Below are 23,323 nucleotides of genomic sequence, written 5' to 3'. Positions count from 1 at the left end.
TTATACAAATAGAAAGCTTTGGTTAAACAGAAAACAACTAACTTAAAAGACTTTGAACAAAACAAAAGGAGTTGCTATATGTCTCAAGTACATGCAAAGCATGGAAGGTGATATGTTCCTGGTCAAATTGAAGAGGGAAAGAGAAAATAAAACATTAAAACGCATTTATTTAAAGATAGATAAAGACAGAGAAAAATGAATTCTTGAAACCACCCATTGAAGTTACCTTAAAAACCACGCTTCTTTGCTCTCCAAAAACCACTATTTATACAGTTCTATTGCTCAACACATTTTTTTTTCTCTAAACAGTTAGCACCACCTTTCTGTTTTTGTTTATTTAAAATAGGCTTCTCTTTGTTTTTCTCTTCAAATCTTACACTTCTAATCAGCTTACTCATTTTCTTGATAATTCTATATTAAGATATTTGGTTTTCTTGTTTTTGTCGCTTTCAAAGATTAAAGCTTTTAGAGCCCATTTGGGGTTTTGGACAATTTCTTGTGGTGAAGTTGTTAATAGCAAGAAAGTATTTGGTTTGATCAAAAATTTGGAAGGTATGGAAAACAATTCCATGGTTAGTAGAGATGATGAGGAGATGGAATTGCCTCCGGGATTTCGATTTCACCCTACTGATGAAGAGCTAATAACTCATTATCTATCTCAAAAAGTTATTGATAACTGTTTTTCTGCTAGAGCCATAGGAGAAGTTGATTTAAACAAGTGTGAGCCTTGGGATTTGCCTTGTAAGTTTCTTTATGCCATTGTTGCTCTGTTTTCCCTCTGATTCCATTATTGCCTTGTTTCTTCTCAGTTTTCCTTAACCAAGTTCGATTTTTGCTAGATTATATCCTAACTTATGACGTTTGTTTTTCTTTAATGAAGGGAGAGTCAAAATGGGTGAAAAAGAATGGTACTTTTTCTGTGTTAGAGACAGAAAATACCCAACTGGTTTGAGAACAAACAGAGCCACTGATGCTGGTTATTGGAAAGCCACAGGCAAAGACAGAGAAATTTATAAGGGTAAAACCCTTGTTGGAATGAAGAAGACTTTGGTTTTTTATAAAGGGAGGGCTCCTAAAGGATCAAAAACCAATTGGGTGATGCATGAGTATAGATTAGAAGGAAAATCTTCAGTTTATAATATTCCTAAAACAGCTAAGGTCGTCTAATTCTTGCTCTGTTTCCTCTTCTTCTGTTGTGTTTTCTTGATTATACTATTAAATATTGATGATTTTTTGCTTTGCAGAATGAATGGGTTATTTGTAGAGTTTTCCAGAAGAATTCTGGAGGAAAGAAAACTCATATTCCAGGGTTGGTGAGGTTAAGCTCTTATGGAAACGAATTAAGGCCAACTCTATTGCCTCCATTAATGGATTCTTCTTCACCACATCAAAGTGAGACCGGGAATAATGGAGGCAATACATCTCACGTGACCTGCTTCTCCAAATTCATGGAGGTCCAAAAACCCCGAGAATACACTTTTGCTGATAACTTCAACAAAAATTCTTCTTCTATCTTGGCTTCTTCATCTCCTCCAAATATATCCCCTGTTTCAGCTCTATTTTCAAAATCCTCTGTTCCTAACTACTCCTACTTTTCACAGATTTCACCAAACTTTGCAAATTTGCATTACCCAGATTCTGTTTTGATGCAAGAACAATCAATCTTGAAGATGCTACTTGAAAACCAAGGACCAAACATGAGGCATAATTCGAAAATGGAAATTTCACAGGATACTGGACATAGTCCTGATATGTCTTCTGTTGTAATCAACCCTGAAATGATTCATAGGTCATTTGAGGATCAAGAAGCTCCATCAAGTTCTGTTGGACAAGTTGACCTTGATTATCTATGGAGTTATTGAAGATCAAAAAAAAAAAAAAAAAAGAAAAGGAAAATTATTATATAAATATGAAAGAATTTATTTGAAACCCACAAAAAAAAAAAAAAAAAAAAAAAAAAAAAAAAAGGTAGTAGAATTTTAGGTATCAAAATTGTTGTTATATAATTGTGGTCTGTGAATAGATTCCCCGTTTCCAGATAATAGGAACTGAAAGGATTTGTATGTAGGATAAGCTATTTTTCCTTTTTTTGTATTTTACTTCCCATTATCACTTTGATGTACCAAATCCGCCAATTGCTCCTTATTTAAAAAAAAAAAAAAAATGTTCATTAGGTAATCTAATTGCAACTGTTGTTTATAGTTGCGGTTAATTATAATATGTATTTTTTTTAACTCATTTTATTTTATTTACGAGTATCAGTGTACCTTCTGTGTACGATGCTAATTTCATTGTTTGAGATTTATAGATCATCCGCTCCACTCAAATACGTATTACTGCTTGAATTACTTCTTACCAGTCCACTTCATTAATATCAAATTTAACAATTTAATAATTTGGTTTAACAATAAAATGATCCCTTTTTTAAAAAAAAAAAAAAAAATTTAACTTAAACCCTGAAGTTTTTATTCTGAAACTTAAGAGTATCTTATAGTATAGAAGTAAGAATTACAAAATTAGAATAAAGCTTTCTCTAAATTAATATTTGAGAAGCGTGGGTTAGGCCACCAACCACAGGTCATCAATGATTAAGAATAAATGAGAAAAAGAAAGAAGCACATAGCGTGTCTTAGAAACCAAATAAAAACCAATTAACTTAACCTCAAAAGCAATTCCAGTACCATGATGTTTGATTTCCTCAGTGTCATTCTTCTTTTTTTTTTTTTTTTTTTTCCAGAAAATAACTTGCTTTGGAAAATATTTTTTTAAAAAACAATATGTTTTAAAATTTGTCATTTAAGTTTCTATTCGTAACAGTTTTTCATATGACGTTTAGCATTTTAATTTAGTCAAAATACTAGTATTTAAAGTTTAAGAGAACGGATTGTAAAATATCCCTCCCCTCTCTCTTTTAAAAAAAAAAAATACTAAATAAACACATTCCATATTGAGCGAAGTTGTTTATCAAGAAAATGCAAAACATCTTAACCACTTAGCCCTCTTTTATATTTATGGAAGTATTTGCCTCTCTCATATTTAAATTTTAGATCCTCTCATCGCTGATAACTATTAAAACAGTTAACAGCTACTAAAATAACTAATTCGTCGTACAGAGTTTAAATATGAAAAATTACATAAAAATAATAAATTTTGATAATCCATAGTATTGTTATTAATGGATTGAATTTGGACCTATGAAACTATATTAATGGCTCTAGAAATAATAATATTATTGAATGCACTAATTCAATGTGAGAGAATACATCTTTAAAATTGTAATTTCAGTACATTGTAAGTTAGCTTGAGAATACTCTTGACCACAAGTACTAGAAAGAAAACATAAGAGAGAGTTAATTTTTTATATATGTTCCATTTGAAAGAAAAAGAGTTTAGTAGAAATGGAAAGCTTGTTAAGAGGCTCAAAGCTCAACATTCATTAGACCTTCTTCCCCGCTTTTCTTGGAACTAAGTTGTTCTTGTCCAATTGGCTGTTATATGGTATTCCTTTTTGCTGCAATGATTGTGTTTCTTGATTCAAAGTCAGTTTTCCAAACCTTTTGTGCTTTCTTTTCTTACTTTTGATTTTAAGACTGGGAAAAGTTCCCTTTATGGCCGGAAAAGTTTCCCCCGTCTTCTTGCCTTGTACGTCTTAACGCGTATACACAAAACTATGCCCTCGTTCAAGGCCAATGGGTTGTGGTCAACTGGGCTTTTGGCCTCCTTAGGGACCTCTTAATTGGTCCAGTCCAAGAGAAATAATTTAATTGTGTATACTCATTAAAGGGGCTCATCAATGCAAATTGTAAAATACACTTTAATACCAATAAATTGACATATTCACCTTATTTCATTTTAAATGCTCGTTTGGGATTTTGAGACCATATTAATTATTTTTTTTTAATTTTATCCATATTTATTAAGTGTCGTTTATTTTCTTATTTACTTTTAAAAATGGCCATTTAGAAATTCTATTATGTATTTTTAGAAAATCAATGAATTTTAATCATTTTCTTAATCATTGTGAAAATAGCAAATATTGCTATTAAAGTGGAACAGAAGAAGTAATTTTTAAATATTGACGAAATCTTTTGGTTATTGGAATTCAAAAATCTTTTCTAAATTTTTTTTTTGAAATAAAGATTTTTAAGAAAATAATCATAGGTTGGAAGATAGAATTTTTTTTTTATGAAATTAAATATAGTTAAATTATATTTTTCATTTGCTCAATAATTAGAACCATGCTATATAAATAGATAAAAACTCAAAGCAGCCAAACTTACATGAAACATAAAATATTAAAAATAATTGATATATATAATAAGCAAATTGTTTGGTTGGTTTCTCACTTATATAAAGAGTGAAATGTTTCGAATTTGAATTATTTCGACTACTAATTTTATGAGTCAAGTTGAAGGGATGCAGTGTTATTTCCGTCTACCGTGCCTTCCAATAAATAAATAAAAAAAAAAGTTAACTAATAAAGATGAAATACCCTGATCTTTCACTAAACCTTGTCCAATGCTAATAAAACGGTTTCTTCAATATTTTGACATCCGCCTCAAAATAAATACATTAATAATATTTTTTATTAATTTTCGATATTAATGCCATGTTCATCTATTTCATAGAAAAAAAGAATACAGAGAAATTTGTGGTAACGAAAAAAAGAAAATTTCATTAACCGAAGTAATTTAGAATTTGAGAAGAATTAATACTCTCTCCGTTCTATTTTATTTCTTTGTTATTCCTTTTTTAATTTCTCAAAACGTTTGTAAGGTTTCTAAATTTAGATAGGTAAACAATTATTTTTTCCATAATAACTTTTATAATTATTCATTAAATGAAGAACTTTTATTAATATCTTAACGAGTTAAGAGTGAAAAAATGACAAAAAATAATTTTTGTTTACTAAATTCTTAATATATGTATTTTATTAAACTATACAAACAAAATGAGAAGGAAGGAATATATTTTTTCTTATGTTATTTTTTTTATTATCATAATATTCCAAATAATTGTAAAATTAATTAATATCATTCATAATTCTTTTAAAAAAGATATATTCTTGGAATTCAACATATTCAACTTTCATGCTTTGATGAACTCTATCTTTCTTCTTTTCTTTTCGAGATATTTCCATGCAAAAACTTGTTAGCACAATAATATCATACAGAAAACCAGACAAGACAAAAAAAATATGATATGAATGAAGGTGACTTTATGATTTTTTTGCTGGTATCAAATCATTTTAAAAGCTTAATTAAATTAAGCTTTTAATTAGATAATGAAACCTACTCCTCTTAATTGTAGAAAAGATTTGTATTAATTATCACTATTTAATGACAGATAGGGAAAGATTTATCTATTTTTCTTTTCTTTTTTTTTTTCTAATTTAATTCATTAATTATGAATTTTATACAACATTGTATAATAGATAATATATCTCCCACTTACCTTAACTTATTAAATCTCTCAAATTTATGAAATTATATATATTGAATACTTATCAAATGTTTAAAGTATTTGAAAATCATTTTTTGCAAATTTATATCAAAAGATATATAAAATATCGTATTAATTCAATATCTTTCTGATAATTGAAAATGGTATAAAATAATTACGGATTTGTTTTTATTTCCATACAAATTAAGAAATAGTGGTTTTAATTAAAATTAAAGTTGCTATAAAATTTTTCTTATAATAGGTTATCAATTTATGTATGAGACCAGACAAATTACCTTCTTAGCTGTCTTCCTCTTTATATATATATATATATATATATACTACCTAGGGGTGGCCACGGTTCCGGAACCGGCGGTATCGGTTTTAAAAAAATTGGAATCGGAACCGAACCGAAAAGTTTCGGTTCCGGTTCCGGTACGGTAACGAAACCGACGGTTCCGATCGGTTTTTCGGCGAATAATATAATTTTAAATTTTAAATTTTAAATTTTGAAGACCGATTTTCAAAATTTAATAAATTTGTGAAAGTTATTTGTAAAAAAAATACACCTAAAAAATTAAAAAATACTTCAATTAAATTTATTTTTTTAAAGACTTGAACATAATTATTTTTAAAAAAAAAATTCTTCAATTGAATTTATTTTTTGTTTAAAAAAGTTTAAACATAATTAAAAAAAAAAAAAACAAAACTGACAGTTTCTAACAGTTAGAACCGCCGGTTCTAACCGGCCGGAGAACCAGCGGTTCCAATCCGATTCCGACCGATTTTCTGAAACGGCCGATTTCGGTTCCAGAAATCTGGAACCGGAGCCGAACCGAAAATCTCCGATTTTAGTTTCGGTTCGGACCGATTCCGGTTACGATTCAAACCGACGGTTCCGGTTTCCGAAACCGTAATATGGCCACCCTTAATACTACCATTACACTACCATCCAAAAATTGTTGTGGTCTCAAAAACACAAAAAATAATTATTTAGGCTCATGTTTTTTAAGTGAATAATTTACAGAAAAATATTCTTCATTGTTTGGGGTGTTCATAAAAATAAGTTAACAAAAAACATTTTTCTGGTTAAAGAAAAATTAAGTTATTTTTAAGAAAAAACGACTTTACATTCTCAAGAGTGTAAAACATTTTCTGCACTCTGATAAACTTATTTTGATCTTATAAATTCATATTTTTTTTTTATTTTTTAATCATTGATAGCCACTACCATCACTCACCGTTCACCACTGGCCACCACCGTCGGTCACTAGTGACTTTTATAATTTATCATTTTTTTTCATTATTCTCATATTTAATAATAAAATTTTGAAAATATGAAATTTATATTATTATTATTATTATTATTTAAAATTTTAATATTTTTAACTAATTTTTAATATTGCAACTAAACAATGGAAAATAAGTCATCTAGAATTTACTTAAAAAATATTTTCAAAAATAAGTTATTTTCAAAAAAACAGACAGAATATTAGTTTACCTTCCTTTTCATTACTTCCCATTTCTAAGGTTGCTAAAATTGTAGGGTTTGAACTATATAGACCGTCTACAGCATTTCTTACTCAAAAGACCACTCCGTAAATGAGTTAAATCACTCGAACACTAATTATAATTTACAATGAAAAAAATTGGTTCGGACATACATTTCATAAGTTGAATTTATTAAAATTCGATCCGATTCAATTTGTTTACGGTATATATATATATATATATATATCATACTCATAAATCTTTATTTTCTATTGTAAGAAAAAAATGATAAACAAATAAATAAATCTCATAAATTGAAGATCATATCTAATTTAATAGCAATTAATCTCCAAAAGTTTAGAACTCCACAACTAATTGTTCATGCTATTTGTGAACCCAGTTTTATTAAGCAACTGTCATGTTTGCTTTTCATTTCGCATTAAGATGAAATATAAGTACAAGAGAATCATTTAAGTATTATCATTTCCTCTTTTTTTTTTCTTTTATGCTCAATAATATCATGCCAACTAAATAATTAAGATTCATCATCCATCACTAACAAATTCATTAAAATAATAGATTTTGAAAATTTCAATTATTATGTAAGAGACTTAACGAGTCGAAATTATTCAATAAGAGTTGTCTTTTTTTTTTTTTTTTTATTTATAACCACTGGTATCTGAAAACCCACTAGATTTTGATTACGTCTGGCTCGAGTAATGCAGAGCCCATATATGGAGTAGTCTTCCAGTGTGACAATTTCTATATCCAATGCTCGAACTCGAGATCTTTACTTAAGAGAGAAGGACTCCTAATCACTCCATCAAATTAGTAAAAAAGGATTTTTAATTGTCGCGTTAATTATAAAATAAGCACTAATTAACATATCACTATGATTAGAACTAATCCAATTAATGATTAGTCCTAATAATAGTACATTTTCATTTATTGAAAACGCAATTATTTTACAAATAATTGTTGCCTAGGTAACTTTTTATAAACTAAATTATTTTTTTTAATGTCTGTTATTTAAATAGCCCACGTGGAATAATAGAAGCGTGACATGTGGCATTAACGTTCATTGAATAGGGTAATTAAGACAATGTTGGACCATAAACAAGGTTGGAGCTGGCAGTGATGGAGGAGAATTTAAGGTGGTGTCCCCATTTTGTCCATAGCCAAAATGATTTTTCTTTTTCTTCAAAACTTGCTTCTCACACCACAAATAAATAAACAATCTGAATTACAGAATAAAGGCATTCTGATTTTTTTTTTATTATTAAAAATTGATGCTAAAATGTACAAATTTTACACATAATTTAAGAATTTATTAATCCAAAGGTTTCAAATTATAGGAACTAATATATTTTTTAAAATGAAAGAATTAAACAGTCGAATTTACCAATTCATAAGGATCAGATAGTAATTTACCTTAATTTTGTTATTTTAGGTTTTTTTAATTTTTTTACGTGGGCTTTTTTGTTTTTTTGTTTTTGTTATGTCTTTTCATAGTCTATGACTATATAATGGAGGAGTATATGAATGAAGATAACTGAAGATACCATCCATAAGGCCTAGAGGGCCCCACCCCAATTACTCCCTTGTGCTTCTATAAAATGACCAAATTATCCCTTATGAAAATCTTCAATTGAAGTAGCCAGTGTCGCTATCACTGCTATAAAGTGTCAACCTTTGTTGGCAGGGCAGGGAAAGTTTAGCACTTGAACAAGTATTGAAGAAAGGCCCACGTATCTTTTACTAATAACTTAAGAGATAACGCTGTTGGTTTGCTTTTATGTAACTATAATTAATTAATTAATAATTACTCCATCCATTTCAAAATCATTGTTATTATAGTTTAAATTTTAGAGAAATTAATTTATAAAATGTTCATTTTTTCTGCAATTAAATTAAGGAAGTAATCGAAGAATAATTGTATTATGAGTAGAACACTAAGGTAATTAGAAAAAAAAAATTAATGGAGTTTTGAAATTTAAAAATCTTCAAACAGAGAGAGTAATTCTCTTTCCAGATTTAATAATGAAGTGTAAAAGTTATTTTTGTTGGTGTATTAATTAGTGTTTCCTGGAAATTTTTGACATGTTCGGCAGTGCTATGCATTAGTATGTAACTATGCTTACAGCTTTTGATATCAGATTCCTTACTTCTAGGATTGGGACCATTTGATTGAGTGCAACATAACACATTTATATTCAATATGATAATGAGAGGTTTAAGCCATTCTCTCTCTTTTTTAACTTGAAAACCTATTAAATCACGGTAATTTTCCCTTTTAACCACAAGATTTACAAATTAAGCATTGTCAAGTATGAAATATTATGAAAAATTGTTGGGATTAGTAGTTCGATATTTTTCTCTTTTAAGTAAAGTCGATGGTTCGATTTTTATAGGATGAAATAAATACTTACTGGAGAGTGACTCAAGTAGTATAATATACGTAATTTCAATGGAAAATTGATAAGTGAAAAAATATCAATAGAGAGAAGCAACTACGAACCTTGAAATGAGAATAGCTTTTATACTCAAAAGATTGATACGTGAAAACCTGAAATGAAAATAACCCTATTCAAAAGTATGAAAATATTTGGGGTAATACCAAAGTTATATATCCGAAAATGTTTTTTTTTTTTTCCTCTCATTGTTCTTATTCTTATTCAACCAAATAAAAACAAAGAAATACAAAAACAAAAGTGCCCTTTTGCATCATTGTTTGTCTGATATACAAAAACAAAAATAAGCAAACTAATCACAGAAGAGTTTTTAACGAGAGAAACTTGCACATAATTCTATCCATTTTGAGTAACCAATTTGTCTGATCTATCAAACATTTATAATAATACACAGAAACACACACATCAATTGTCAAAAACACGTTTGTTGTTCTTCTCAGTGTAGAGCAGTGTAGGCATTATTAGGCAATCTAAAGCTACACGATCATATGTTATTATCGTCCTTATTGGCAGCATATAATGCTTATAATACATGCTCCTACATACTCAAGTTGGCTCAATCATGGCCACAGAGAAATTAATTAATTACCTTATTAATAAATTACCATCATCCTGTTGTGCGGTGCCCACTCAATGGGACCCACATTTGAAACAAATAAAAAAAAAAGAAAACGTGGTAGGACCCACACGTAGTTGAAAATGGAAATAAGAAAATAAGAATTTTCTTCTTGGTAGGTGATCCGTTTTTCGGTGGACGCGTAATTAACGCGTCCACCTCTCCTAATCCCGCGTCCATCCCTCCTATAAATAGGAGATGGCACAACGCTTCATAACACACAGACCAAAAGAGCGAAGAGAGTTTTTTTTTTTGAGAGAATTTGAGTTTTAGAATTGGGTTCTAAAACTCGGGTCGAGAGAATAGTGAGGATAATTTGGGAAACACTGTGTGAGTGCCACTATTTTGTATTACTCTCTTTGTAAGCCTACTATTTTTAATAGTGGAAGAATTATTCGGTTTTTGTCCCGTGGACGTAGCCCTAACAGTTAAAGGGTGAACCACGTAAATATCTGTGTCATATTTTTATTTTTCCGCTGTGTTATTTTTCTCGTAATCTTATTGCCGGGACCCAACAAGTGGTATCAGAGCCGAAGGTTTACCAGATCCGTGGATATATTTTAAAAATAAATATACCACGACGACGAGAAAATTACGCCGAGTCCATTAGTGCAGTCCGTTCGAAAAGACGTTGCAGAATCGACTTAATGATGAATAGTAAAATAGTAACTCAAAGTTGATGGTGAACAGTACTATTGGCGTTACTGTTGCTAAGTCCGTTTCAAATAAGCCCAGCACTATTCACGCATAGTACTATTCACATATACAGTTACTATTCACGCATACAGGTACTGTTTACGTATACTGTTACTATTCAATTATACGGTCACTATTCACGTATACTACTATTCACGTATACGGTTTTTGCTGGTGATAATATTCTGCACAAGTTAAAAATGGACGACAGAACAACAGGCACAATGGTTAGACTCAACTCATCAAACTATGCAGTATGGAAGATATTAATGGAAGATCTTCTATGCTGTAAAGATCTGTTTGAAACGATTGAGTTGAAGGGGGTCAGGCCAGCTTCAATAAATGAAAGCGATTGGAAGTCAATTAACAGAAAAGCAGTCGCAACTATTAGGCAGTCTGTTGAAATGAGCGTCATAAATCATATCGCTCATGAGAAAGATGCCTATTCAATTTGGAAGAAGTTGGAGGACATGTACGAGCGGAAGAATGCCCAGAACAAAGCCTTTTTAATTAAAAAGCTTGTAAATCTAAAGTACAAAGATGGCGAAAGTGCTTCAGATCACTTGGGCAAATTTCAAGAAATAGTGAACCAACTGACGACGTCAAAGATAGTGTTTGACGACCAGGTGCAGGCACTATTCTTATTGAGTTCCTTGCCAGACAGTTGGGAGACACTGACTGTTACGCTCAGTAATGTGTCGGAGGGGAATCTGACCTTAACCACAGTCAAGGAAAGCATTCTGAATGAAGAAACCAGACGTAAGGAGAATGCTACGAGTAGCAACTCAGATGCACTCGTTACAGTTACAGAAAGGAGGGGGAGAAGCAGAACAAGATACCCCCAAAATCCAGACAAACGTGACAATTCACGGAGAAGATCCAAGTCAAGAAAAGGTGTCACTTGCTATCATTGTGGCAAGCCCGGTCACATCCAAAGGCATTGTAGAAAGTGGAAGAAGGAACGAGCCAAAGAAAGTGATGAAGAAAAAGACGATACGGAGGTAGCTTCAGTAGCTATTGATGCTGACGCACTTGGTGATGGTAGTGCGCTGATTTCTCATGCTGGTCTTAGTGAGTGTTCCACTAGTCAACAATCTTTATGGATTATTGACTCTGCATGTTCTTATCATATTTCTTCAAATAAGGAATATTTCTCATCACTTACCCTCGGAGATTACGGCCATGTCAAGACTTTGAATGGCACATATGTGGAAAATTGCGGCATTGGAACAGTATGCATCAAAACCAATGCTGGATATGATCTCTGGTTGGAAGATGTGAGATACACTCCTACAGCAAACTTCAATCTGATCTCAGTTCACTGTCTAGATGAATTGGGCTATACAAATCTGTTTGTCAACAGAACGTGGAAGCTTTCCAAAGGCAACTTGGTGTTCGGTCGAGGAAGAAAGTTCAACTCCCTCTACTACACCCAGGCTAAAGTTTGCACAGGAGTAGTGAATGCAGTTGAAGATTCATCTGCTGAGTTATGGCACAAACGACTTGGGCATTTGAGTGAGAAAGGAATGGAGACTCTCACTAAGAAGAAAATGCTATCTTTGAAAGGTTTGCCTCTGAAAATATGCACTGATTGTTTGTCTGGTAAACAACATAGAGTTTCCTTTCAAAGATCTCCTTCTCCATCTAGAAAACCTGGTATTCTAGAATTGGTACACACTGATGTTTGCTCAATGGGTGACAAATCTTTGAGTGGCTGCTTATATTATGTTAGCTTTATTGATGACCATTCTAGAAAGGTGTGGGCTTTCCCAATAAAGTCAAAAGACCAGGTGCTGGATATGTTTAAAGTCTTTCATGTCAGTGTTGAAAGACAAACGGGAAGAAAGCTAAAATGTGTTAGAGCTGATAATGGTGGTGAGTACAGAGGTCCATTTGTGAAGTATTGCTCAGAACACGGCATCAGACTTCAGAAGACAGTTCCCAAAACTCCACAGCAGAATGGAGTTGCAGAGAGAATGAACAGGACCATTGTTGAAAGGGTTCGATGCATGCTCTCTCATGCTAAACTTCCTAAAACCTTTTGGGCTGAAGCAATGAATACTGCAGTTTACTTGATCAACCTTTCACCTTCAACCTCCCTCAAAGGAGATGTTCCAGAAAAGGTGTGGTCAAGGAAAAATATTTCTTACGATCATCTTAGAATATTTGGCTGCAGGGCTTTTGCTCATGTTCCAAAAGATGAAAGATCCAAGCTTGATTCGAAGTCAAAACATTGTATCTTCTTGGGTTATGGAAATGATGATTTTGGGTACAGATTATGGGATCCAGTTGAAAAGAAGCTCATCAGAAGCAGAGATGTAGTATTCCTGGAAGACCAAACCATTGAAGACTTTGAGAAAAATGAAAAGCCAAAGTCTATCAATGAGTTTCCTGTTAGTCTTGATGCAGAACCTCATATAGAACCACAAAATGATGAAGAAGATGATGATGAACCTGTTCAGAATGATGCTGAACCAGCTCCAATAGAAGAACTGCCTCAATTGAGAAGATCTGCGAGAGGCAGGATACCTTCCCAAAGATATTCTCCTAATGAATATGACTTGTTGACTCAAGGGGGAGAACCAGAGAACTACCAGGAGGCAATGGAAGATTGTAAAAAGAATGAGTGGCTGAAAGCCATGCAAGATGAGATGGAGTCCTTACATGAGAACCAGACTTATGAGTTGGTGAAACTGCCTCAAGGTAAGAAAGCATTGAAGAACAAATGGGTGTTCAGGTTGAAGACTGAACAGAACAACTCACAGCCAAGGTACAAGGCGAGACTGGTTGTGAAGGGATTCGGTCAGAAGAAAGGAGTTGACTTTGAAGAAATTTTCTCACCCGTAGTCAAGATGTCTTCTATCAGAGTTGTGCTCGGTTTAGCAGCTAGCCTGAATTTGGAGATCGAGCAACTTGATGTAAAGACCGCTTTCCTCCATGGTGACTTAGAGGAGGAAATTTATATGGAGCAACCAGAAGGGTTCAGAGTCAAAGGCAAAGAACACTTGGTGTGTAAATTGCAGAAAAGCTTGTATGGCCTCAAACAAGCTCCAAGACAATGGTACAAAAAGTTTGACTCTTTCATGGTAAATCACGGGTATGAGAAAACTACTTCTGATCACTGTGTATTTGTGAAAAAGTTCATAGAAGGCGACTTTATTATTCTCTTGTTATATGTGGATGATATGCTTATTGTGGGCCAAGATGCTAAGAAAATTGAGAGCTTGAAAAAGGAACTTGGAAAATCCTTTGCCATGAAGGATTTGGGATCGGCAAAACAGATACTCGGAATGAAGATCTCCAGAGACAGGAAAAAGAGAAAGTTGTGGCTGTCTCAAGAGAAGTACATCGAGAAAGTTCTCAGCAGATTCAATATGAGCAATGCAAAACCAGTTTCTACTCCGCTTGCAGGTCATTTCAAATTAAGTCTTAGTCAATGTCCTTCAAGTGAGAAAGAAAAAGAAGAACTGAAGAAAATTCCTTATGCATCCGCCGTTGGCAGCTTGATGTACGCCATGGTATGCACAAGACCAGATATTGCTCATGCTGTTGGTGTTGTTAGCCGATTTCTTTCAAATCCAGGTAAAGAACACTGGAATGCAGTGAAGTGGATTCTCAGGTATCTTAAGGGCACTTCCAAAATGTGCTTATGTTTTGGTGATAATAGACCTGTGTTAGATAGTTACACAGATGCAGATATGGGTGGTGATGTTGATTCGCGCAAATCAACTTCTGGATATCTGATGACTTTTGCAGGAGCAGCAGTTTCTTGGCAATCAAAATTGCAAAAATGCGTTGCACTCTCATCCACTGAGGCGGAATATATCGCCATTACAGAAGCTAGCAAAGAACTCTTATGGATGAAGAAATTCCTACAAGAATTGGGTGTAGAACAAGAGAAGTACATTCTGCTATGTGATAGTCAAAGCGCGATACATCTCAGCAAGAATTCGACCTTTCATTCAAGGTCAAAGCACATTGATGTGAGGTATCATTGGATACGCGATGCGCTGGAGATGAAGTTATTTCAGATTGAAAAGATTCACACTGATGATAATGGAGCTGATATGATGACTAAGGCTCTGCCTACTGAGAAGCTTGTCACTTGCAGAAAGCTAGCCGGTATGGCTAACGTCCCTACTTGAGTGTGCAGGGGGAGATTTGTTGTGCGGTGCCCACTCAATGGGACCCACATTTGAAACAAATAAAAAAAAAAAAAGAAAACGTGGTAGGACCCACACGTAGTTGAAAATGGAAATAAGAAAATAAGAATTTTCTTCTTGGTAGGTGATCCGTTTTTCGGTGGACGCGTAATTAACGCGTCCACCTCTCCTAATCCCGCGTCCATCCCTCCTATAAATAGGAGATGGCACAACGCTTCATAACACACAGACCAAAAGAGCGAAGAGAGTTTTTTTTTTTTGAGAGAATTTGAGTTTTAGAATTGGGTTCTAAAACTCGGGTCGAGAGAATAGTGAGGATAATTTGGGAAACACTGTGTGAGTGCCACTATTTTGTATTACTCTCTTTGTAAGCCTACTATTTTTAATAGTGGAAGAATTATTCGGTTTTTGTCCCGTGGACGTAGCCCTAACAGTTAAAGGGTGAACCACGTAAATATCTGTGTCATATTTTTATTTTTCCGCTGTGTTATTTTTCTCGTAATCTTATTGCCGGGACCCAACACATCCAACTGTCTAATTAGGGTTTTATATGTGTAGTTACCTTATAATTCTATAAAAGATTCAAGTAATTTAGTATTATTATATAAGTAGTGGTTGGGATACATTTCCATGAACAAATCGAAGTAATATTTAATTAAAACTTTCGTAATAATGATAATTTCAAATTTTGAATTCTTATTTTGTAGGTAAAACTTATTTGGGAATGCAATACACTTTCTATTAATTTCATACACGTCTGTTGACAATTTATTTTATTTAATTAGGTTTATCTTTTGAAAATTCAAATGGTTATATATTATTTAAATTAAATTGAATAACTTCGTCAATTAAGGATCAATCATAGAAACAGAAGCCCGTGCTAATACTTGAGCTACCTGATTTGCTGATTTTTTGACAAAACAAATTCCCATAGAGGCCATACTGAAGAGGGGCACCCTACAATCTATAATTAAATTTCCAGCATAAGATAAATCAAACTAACTACTTATTCTGAAATTAGGGAATTTATAAATGAGAAAAGAAAATTCTATTTAAGGTTTGATTGCAAAGATCAACTCTTGTTACTAAAATAGAAAATAAATTATACCTATCAATTTAATTAATTAGCCAAACGCTACCATTAGTGGATATGCTGTTTGTTGTTGACTAATCAGGCTAAAGTTAATGCAAATCAACTTCCCACAACAGTGTGCAATACTAATAGAATAGACATGAGCCGTTGATAGACTGTCTAGAATTCAAGAAACTCTCTAGTAATGAAACTTTTTTAAGAATATCTAGTAAACTGAGGAAAGAGAAAAGGTGTAAATGAAATATAAATGATAGGGGAAAAAAAAACATATGGGATTTTAAAATTACTAACTCTAAGCTTACATGGAAGATTCATAACTTAAGTTGAAAAAGGAAACAAAGAGAACAACTAGAAAATTATCATGGTCAAAAATAGAGAAGTTTGTGAAATATATGAAAGAGACATCAAGAGTGAAATACATATAGATCTAACCTTAAGTCATTAATAACTATTTAAACCCACATGAAATGACAAAAGAACACCTTCAAAATATTATATTCCATGTGGGTTTTTTTTTTTTCTTTTTTGAATGTGCCCTATTAAACAAGTAACAAGTAAAGCAACAGTAGCAAATTACTCCATAGAGGAGAGCTTAATTAGGTTAAATTAAAGGGGTAGTAGTGTCATGTGGGTAGTAGTTAATTTCTTTATCCCATTTATTTCGCTGACCTTTCTTCTCTGCCCATCTCCTCATTTACAAGCACAAAATCCTTTCTAAATCTCTTTCTTTCATTTTTCTTGCTTTATATAGAGAGCACAAGTAACTTCATTATTGACTTCACTAGCAAAATGGGTAGGTCTCCTTGCTGTGACAAAGTAGGTTTGAAGAAAGGACCTTGGACACCTGAAGAAGATCAAAAACTCTTAGCTTATATCGATGAGCATGGCCATGGAAGCTGGAGAGCTTTACCGGCAAAAGCAGGTCTGCTATATTATTATACAAGAAGAACCACTAATTTATAACTCCAGTTCAGTGATTCTTTGCGTATAAGTATAACTAAGTTTCTTTTCTTATGCTTTAGGTCTTCAAAGATGTGGAAAGAGTTGCAGGCTTAGATGGACTAATTACTTAAGACCAGATATTAAGAGAGGAAAGTTCAGTTTACAAGAAGAACAAACCATTATTCAACTTCATGCCCTTTTAGGCAACAGGTTAACTTTAATTTAATTTAATTAATTGTGTACTAATTCTTTTTCTTTAATGATGGTTTTCATCTTCTCTATTGACCAAAACTTGAAATCTCAAGTATTTCTGGAGTTTTGGTCTTGTTTCTTGTTTTCTTGATTTTAAAAGATTACAAGATCAGACCAAGAAAAGAAACTACAAGTTCGTTGGTGCTTTTCTTAATTAATTACACTCAACCTCCCACTAACCCATAATTAATCTTTCTTTTTTAACCGACATTCATTTTGAACTAATAGTTTATGCTGTATTATGAATATCTTTACTGGTTTTCTGACATATGCCCAATATCCAATTTCATTTAATGGGATTAAATTCATATACATATAAAATGCATAGGGTTCTTTTTTTTTTTTTCTTTTTTGTCTCAGAAAAATTACTAAAAAAATGCTTCCTTTTAATATGGTTGATAGTCTTTTAATTTATCTTTTATAATTAAGGTCTGTCTCTATTATGTGTTCTTTTGTTTTTTTGTGTTTTTCCCCCTAGGTGGTCAGCTATAGCAACTCATTTACCAAAAAGAACTGATAATGAAATCAAGAACTACTGGAATACACATTTAAAGAAAAGATTAGCAAAAATGGGGATTGATCCAGTTACCCACAAGCCAAAAAATGATGCTTTACTTTCTAGTGATGGTCAAACCAAGAATGCAGCAAATCTTAGCCACATGGCTCAATGGGAAAGTGCTCGGCTCGAAGCTGAGGCTAGGCTGGTACGAGAATCTAAGCTGCGTTCACATTCACTTCAACACCAACTTAGCCCTACTGGCTATGTTTCCGTTTCTTGTTCTGGTTCTGGTTCAGTTTCTGGTCAGGCTCCGCCACCTAAAGCTTGGAATAATGGAGGAAATGCTCTAAGCAGCAATGGAATTGGAGGCGGCCTTGAATCTCCGACGTCTACTCTTACTTTTTCGGAAAATGCACTGCCACAACCGCCACCATCAGCAGCATCTCAAATCTTGAATTCCTCGGGAATTGGAGGAGAGAATTCAATTCCTATTATTGAGTTGGTAGATACTTCAGGCTCATCAGAGACCGGAATTATTAAGGAAGAAGGTGAACATAATTGGAAAGGAATTGAAAATTCAAATTCTGTTTCTTTTACATTTTCAATGGAAGGGCCATGGAGTGCAGAATCTTCAAGAATAAATAGTTGCAGTAATATTCATGTAGGACATGCTATGGAAGAAGGGTTTACTAATCTCTTGCTTAGTGATTCTGGTGACCGGAGTTTATCCGATAGCGGTAAAGACTCCGATAATAGTGGTGGTGGTAGTGATTATTACGAAGATAACAAGAATTATTGGAATAGCATTCTTAATTTGGTGAATTCTTCTCCTTCTGATTCACCCATGTTCTAAAATATATATATGTATATTTATATGTAAAATTTGCTACAAAATTAATTGTTCTTGATCATGTTCTCTAAGAGAAGTATCATGTACAAACAATGAGCTCTTCTCAACTTATTAAATGTAGTGAAACTGATTTATTATTATGACTATTATTTTTTTTCCTATGTGCAAATTGAAATGTTAATATCTCAGTTAGGGCTATTGGTTCCATCACAATTAATTATGTTCAAGTGGAATACAATTCAACTTGTGTGTCAAGCTTGATGACATCTTGACATGTTTCCTATGAGTCCTCTCATATCCTTTATTTATCATTAATTTAATTCAAATTTGATTTGTTTCGACGCGATGTTTTCAAAATGATTCCACGTATTTTCAATATTTTAGAGAAGAGAAATTCAAGTATGTATTATGAAAATTAAAATATATAGTTGCGGGGATTTAAATTTTCGATTTTTAGAATGAAATATATTTTTTCATAGTTTGAAACTGTTAGATGACTAGTAAATTAATCCGATTTAACAGGATGGATATTTAATATTTATCTGTATAAATATGAGACAATGTGTACATTATGAACTTGTTCAATAATATACGTATTTATGAGATTTATTGCTGTTGGTTTCACGTCACATTCCTACCAATGAAGAGCAAGAAAAATTATTTAGTACTAGAAGACATGAGAAGGAATGGAGTCCAGGCCAGTAGATAAGAGAAAATTTGTCTAACTGAATAAATAATAATTAATCTGATGAATGTATATTTCATGAATTTTTCAAAATTAAAATCATTAAACTCCAATATAATATCATATTCAGATATCCTTTTGTTGCGAAATTAAAATAGAAAGGAAAAAGAAAAATGCAATCTAATTTGTCTGTTTCAGCTGATGATATGACATAATCGAAATAAATGCATGAGACTATTCCTCGATTTGAATTGAAGGAAAGGTAAATTTAATTCTGATTTTTCAACCGAAGCCCATTAAATTAAACTTCATCTCATTAACAGCGTGTCAGGTCTGTAAGGGGAAGTACTCCGTATCAGGTCTATTCCGTTTTCTTTTTAATATGTATTACATGTATCTTTAGTTCGTTTAACTAAGTTTAATTTTGTTCATATTATATCAGGCTTATAAAGGAGAAGTACTCTTAATAGATATTTTTCTCTATTTATAAAGATGAAACACTCAACGGTTATTTAATGAACCTGAATCATTTCTATTTAAATCAATCTCATTTGTTCTACTCCATTTTCTTTAACACTAAACAAAGCATCATTTTAGGTAGAGTATCTCACTAGAAAAGGATACATTTAGTGAACTTACAATTTAATTGAAGTTTCATCCATATTCTCAAATAACTCATACCATATTATTTAAAAGGAGCGACTCAAATAATAAGATAAGCTTCAGATTCAGCTAATTACTTTAGTGCACACTACGTCATTAATAGAAAACACCTTTTAGCATTATAATTAATCAAAAAGAACAGGTGGTTATGGGTTAAATAGCAACATTTCTCTTATACTATATGAGTTCTTAGCCGATTGGATTAAACTTAATCCTGCTTATGCCACATCTCATATCTATAAAAGAATTAAACCCTAATTAAAAAATGTAAGTATCTTTCGTCCAAACCAAATCCCGGATGGTAGCCTTTCTGTTTCATTCAAGTTTAGGATGGTCTATATATAGTCTAAAAGTATAATTATTTTAAGGCCAATGTAAAAGGCAGCTTTTATTTTTGCCTCAAACGCCAAGCGCACGCCACGTCTGATGTCACAAAATCATAATTACCAATATGGTCCCCATAATTGATTTCTCTCTTTCATTTTTGTGTCATTTTTCTTTCAACTAAAACCCATTTTTCTACTGGCCCCATTATTTTCGAGAAGAGGATTTTTTTTTTTTTTTTCATCCATAAGCTATAATAAAATGTAATATAAATATTACTTTATAAATACATTTGACTATGTTACATTTCATTGCGATATATTCTATTATGATTTATCAAATGAAATCTTATCACATAATTTAATTAATTAAATTCGATCATGTACCAAAAAAATTATTTTTCACTAGTTGGCAGTTGTCTCTTTTTTTTTTTTTTTTTTTCTTATTGAGATTTCATGAATGTTTTCTATAGAAGTATTGCATTCTCTTTCATTTTTTAAACCTCATCTCTTCTTATTTAGCTTTATTATAAATTTGTAATGATATTGGTGGAATAGTATAATGGGATTTGTTTAAAGACATGATGATTATGTATAGAGACCGAGACAAGCTTGGGGTCACCAACTTGAATTGTCACTTTTGCTTTCAATTAAGTAAGGTAAGTTTCATCCTAACCAAAACACAATTCAAAAAGTTCACTTTGCTTGGAGAGCTATAAAGTTTTACGTTTTACATTTCAAGAGGATAAACTTAATATTTTGGAACCCGACTTGTCCCGCGAGCGGTGAGATAAGCTGGGGGGAGCCCAGAAGTAGCAAGCCACGACATGTCATCTCCAAATAGTTATAGCAAAAATGAAAGTTTATGGTAAAGGGTTATTTTCCAATTAATTGAAATGGATGATGAAGAAGAAGCCAGGCTGTGTGTAGAGAGCAATGGTGAAAGTTTGACCACACTTTTGATTGGAAAGATACAATATGGAGTGAGTATATCTTTTTTCTATTCCAATTTTCCTTGTCCAGTACAATAACATTTATTTCTGTGTATAATGCACCGCACATGGGCCTCCAATTGATTAACTGTACCCAACTGTGCTTATTAAATGACCTTCTTCTTCTTCTTCTAAATATTTAACCATGTCTGTTCTATATACCACACAGTCCCAATCATATGGTGTTTTAGTTGGTTTGAGAATGTAGCTCACTGTATCGAGTTCCATTTGAACTTCTTTTTCTTTTAAATAGTCATTTTTAGAAAAATCCTTTTAAATTTCTAACCTTGCAGGTAAAAATTGTTGGCTCACTTTGGGTTTGGTCCATATTATGAGCTGGAAGAAATGGGTATATTTTGACCAATTGAATGTATTTCGAGGATGAAACTTATGTAAAGTTATCATCTTTATGACATATTTCCTCTGCTACAGCAAAGCTTGTCTATATAATATTATCATTCTTCAACTAGTTTTTACCAATCAAATATCAAACTGAGACTCAAATTCCCTGTATTGATTTTAGCTCAACATATTGCAATAAACACAAAATCAGCTCAAGAAAAAAGCAACAAACAGCTGAAGGCAATAGATTCTTGACCCATTTGAAGAAAATAAAAAAGTGGGAATCTAATCTGTAAGAACGATGTCAGGGGATTACTGGCAGCAAAAACACAGAAATAATTTTAAGCTGCAAAGCGGATCCCTGTTTTTGAATTCGATTTTGCACTCTTAAGATTAGACTACCGATTCTTCAATTGCGAAACGGAGCCTCAGTACCAGTGCGTCGACACAAATACCTAATTCATTTCCAGAATAATCTAATTTTTACCTTAAAACTTGAATTTGGTCGCCGTGGATTAGAGAATGGAGCATAACTTGATGGAGAAAGAGACCCTTTTATATCAGAATTGCGTTCGGAATTAGGGTTTGCTTTATTGGTCTGCAAAAGTTTTGTCTTGTAAAGATCAACGGTCACGATGAAGCTTTTGAATTTCCAGCAGTATTCAAATTACTTCAATTTTGCATTATTTTAGGAATTAATTTCAATGCTACCGTAATCAACGTGTTGATTAAATATTAATTTTTTATAATACAGTAACTGATAAGACATACGATGAGTAAAGAAATTGGGCAGCAAGTCCCAATGAGTAAGACTTTCAAACAAGGAGGAATACATTGAATCACAAATGTTTCAACTCCTCCTAGTCTAGTCTAGACGCCCATGCTGCTTGCGATTTTTGCCATCCAAACGCCTCCTTGATTCTTTTTTTAATTAATAGAATATTTATTTTTGCCACTATCATATGTGGTAGCAACCTTAGAAATTAGAAAGATAGAAAAAACAAAAATATGTAATGGAGAGAGTGACCTAATGCAGCCAAGAACCCAAAGAAAGATTGTTGCTTACTAACAAAACTTTCTTTACTTAATCTCCTTAAACACAATTATTAGTATGAATACTTTAACTAGCAAGTGGACATTTCCCAACAAAGAATATCAATAAAATATGTGATTTTATTAGATATATTTAAAAGATATACTTACCAATTTTCTAAATAAAGTTCAGAGTTTACCGCAACATTATGAATTAAAAGAGTTTTACTTGAATATTCCTTTGAGCTGAATTTGTGTTTGTATATGTAAGAAAATATAATTGGTCAATTTAGACCTGACACGACTTTTACTATGACAAGGTAAAATGTCTCGTGTGTATATTGCAGGCAAAATCCATAGCATTAAATTTGTTGAAAGCATTTAGACAGTTTACTTTATTATAATGAAAGTTGTGTCAGATCTAAGTTGAGCCATTTAGCACGACTATACACCTGGAGTAATATAAGGATGAAATTGAATTTATGGCAAATTTATTAATTACAATGTAGATAATTTGTTTGTCCCATATATATATATATATATATATATATACTAAAATTGCTCTCTTTAGCATTTGAAGAGGCACAATCAATAAAAAAAAATACCATTTGTTTTGTGATGATGCTCCAAGTTTTCAAAGGAGACATTAAAAAATCATTTTGATTTGTTTATCTTTTAGCTCAAGTTGTATTCCCTATTCCATTTCCCATTTTAGTCGAAGAATCAGAGCCAGAAGACAATGGTGGACACTAGGACAGTTCAAAATCTTGC

General features: G+C 32.2%; 2 protein-coding genes and 1 long non-coding RNA gene across 3 annotated transcripts; all 3 read left to right on the top strand.

Annotated features, from left to right (window-relative positions):
- Positions 1 to 212: 212 nt before the first annotated feature.
- On the top strand, positions 213 to 2,238 carry LOC105644087 (NAC domain-containing protein 100). Its single transcript, XM_012229340.4, has 3 exons — positions 213 to 741; positions 881 to 1,158; positions 1,245 to 2,238. The coding sequence occupies exons 1-3, from the start codon at positions 555 to 557 to the stop codon at positions 1,860 to 1,862; spliced, it is 1,083 nt and encodes a 360-aa protein (XP_012084730.1). The 5' UTR covers positions 213 to 554; the 3' UTR covers positions 1,863 to 2,238.
- A 14,422-nt stretch (positions 2,239 to 16,660) lies between these two features.
- MYB16 (myb domain protein 16) lies at positions 16,661 to 18,658 on the top strand. Its single transcript, XM_012229341.4, has 3 exons — positions 16,661 to 16,894; positions 16,995 to 17,124; positions 17,645 to 18,658. The coding sequence occupies exons 1-3, from the start codon at positions 16,762 to 16,764 to the stop codon at positions 18,516 to 18,518; spliced, it is 1,137 nt and encodes a 378-aa protein (XP_012084731.1). The 5' UTR covers positions 16,661 to 16,761; the 3' UTR covers positions 18,519 to 18,658.
- A 2,167-nt stretch (positions 18,659 to 20,825) lies between these two features.
- LOC149497168 (uncharacterized) lies at positions 20,826 to 21,614 on the top strand. The gene is made up of 2 exons (XR_016320487.1): positions 20,826 to 21,169; positions 21,472 to 21,614. It is a non-coding gene; the product is annotated as an uncharacterized LOC149497168 (long non-coding RNA).
- The last annotated feature ends 1,709 nt before the right edge of the window (positions 21,615 to 23,323 follow it).

The sequence above is a fragment of the Jatropha curcas genome, chromosome 4 (genome assembly GCF_041381405.1).
Source record: "Jatropha curcas cultivar XTBG-Jc1 chromosome 4, XTBG_Jcur_1.0, whole genome shotgun sequence".
Classification (NCBI taxonomy): domain Eukaryota; kingdom Viridiplantae; phylum Streptophyta; class Magnoliopsida; order Malpighiales; family Euphorbiaceae; genus Jatropha; species Jatropha curcas.
This window is presented reverse-complemented; position numbering and strand designations above follow the sequence as displayed.

Excerpts from the sequence above, each read along its gene's own strand:
- LOC105644087 (XM_012229340.4), top strand. The coding sequence starts at position 555 with ATGGAAAACAATTCCATGGTTAGTAGAGATGATGAGGAGATGGAATTG. Across the intron at positions 742-880 it reads TGAGCCTTGGGATTTGCCTT|GGAGAGTCAAAATGGGTGAA; the intron begins GTAAGTTTCTTT and ends TCTTTAATGAAG. Across the intron at positions 1,159-1,244 it reads ATATTCCTAAAACAGCTAAG|AATGAATGGGTTATTTGTAG; the intron begins GTCGTCTAATTC and ends TTTGCTTTGCAG.
- MYB16 (XM_012229341.4), top strand. The coding sequence starts at position 16,762 with ATGGGTAGGTCTCCTTGCTGTGACAAAGTAGGTTTGAAGAAAGGACCT. Across the intron at positions 16,895-16,994 it reads AGCTTTACCGGCAAAAGCAG|GTCTTCAAAGATGTGGAAAG; the intron begins GTCTGCTATATT and ends CTTATGCTTTAG. Across the intron at positions 17,125-17,644 it reads CATGCCCTTTTAGGCAACAG|GTGGTCAGCTATAGCAACTC; the intron begins GTTAACTTTAAT and ends TTTTCCCCCTAG.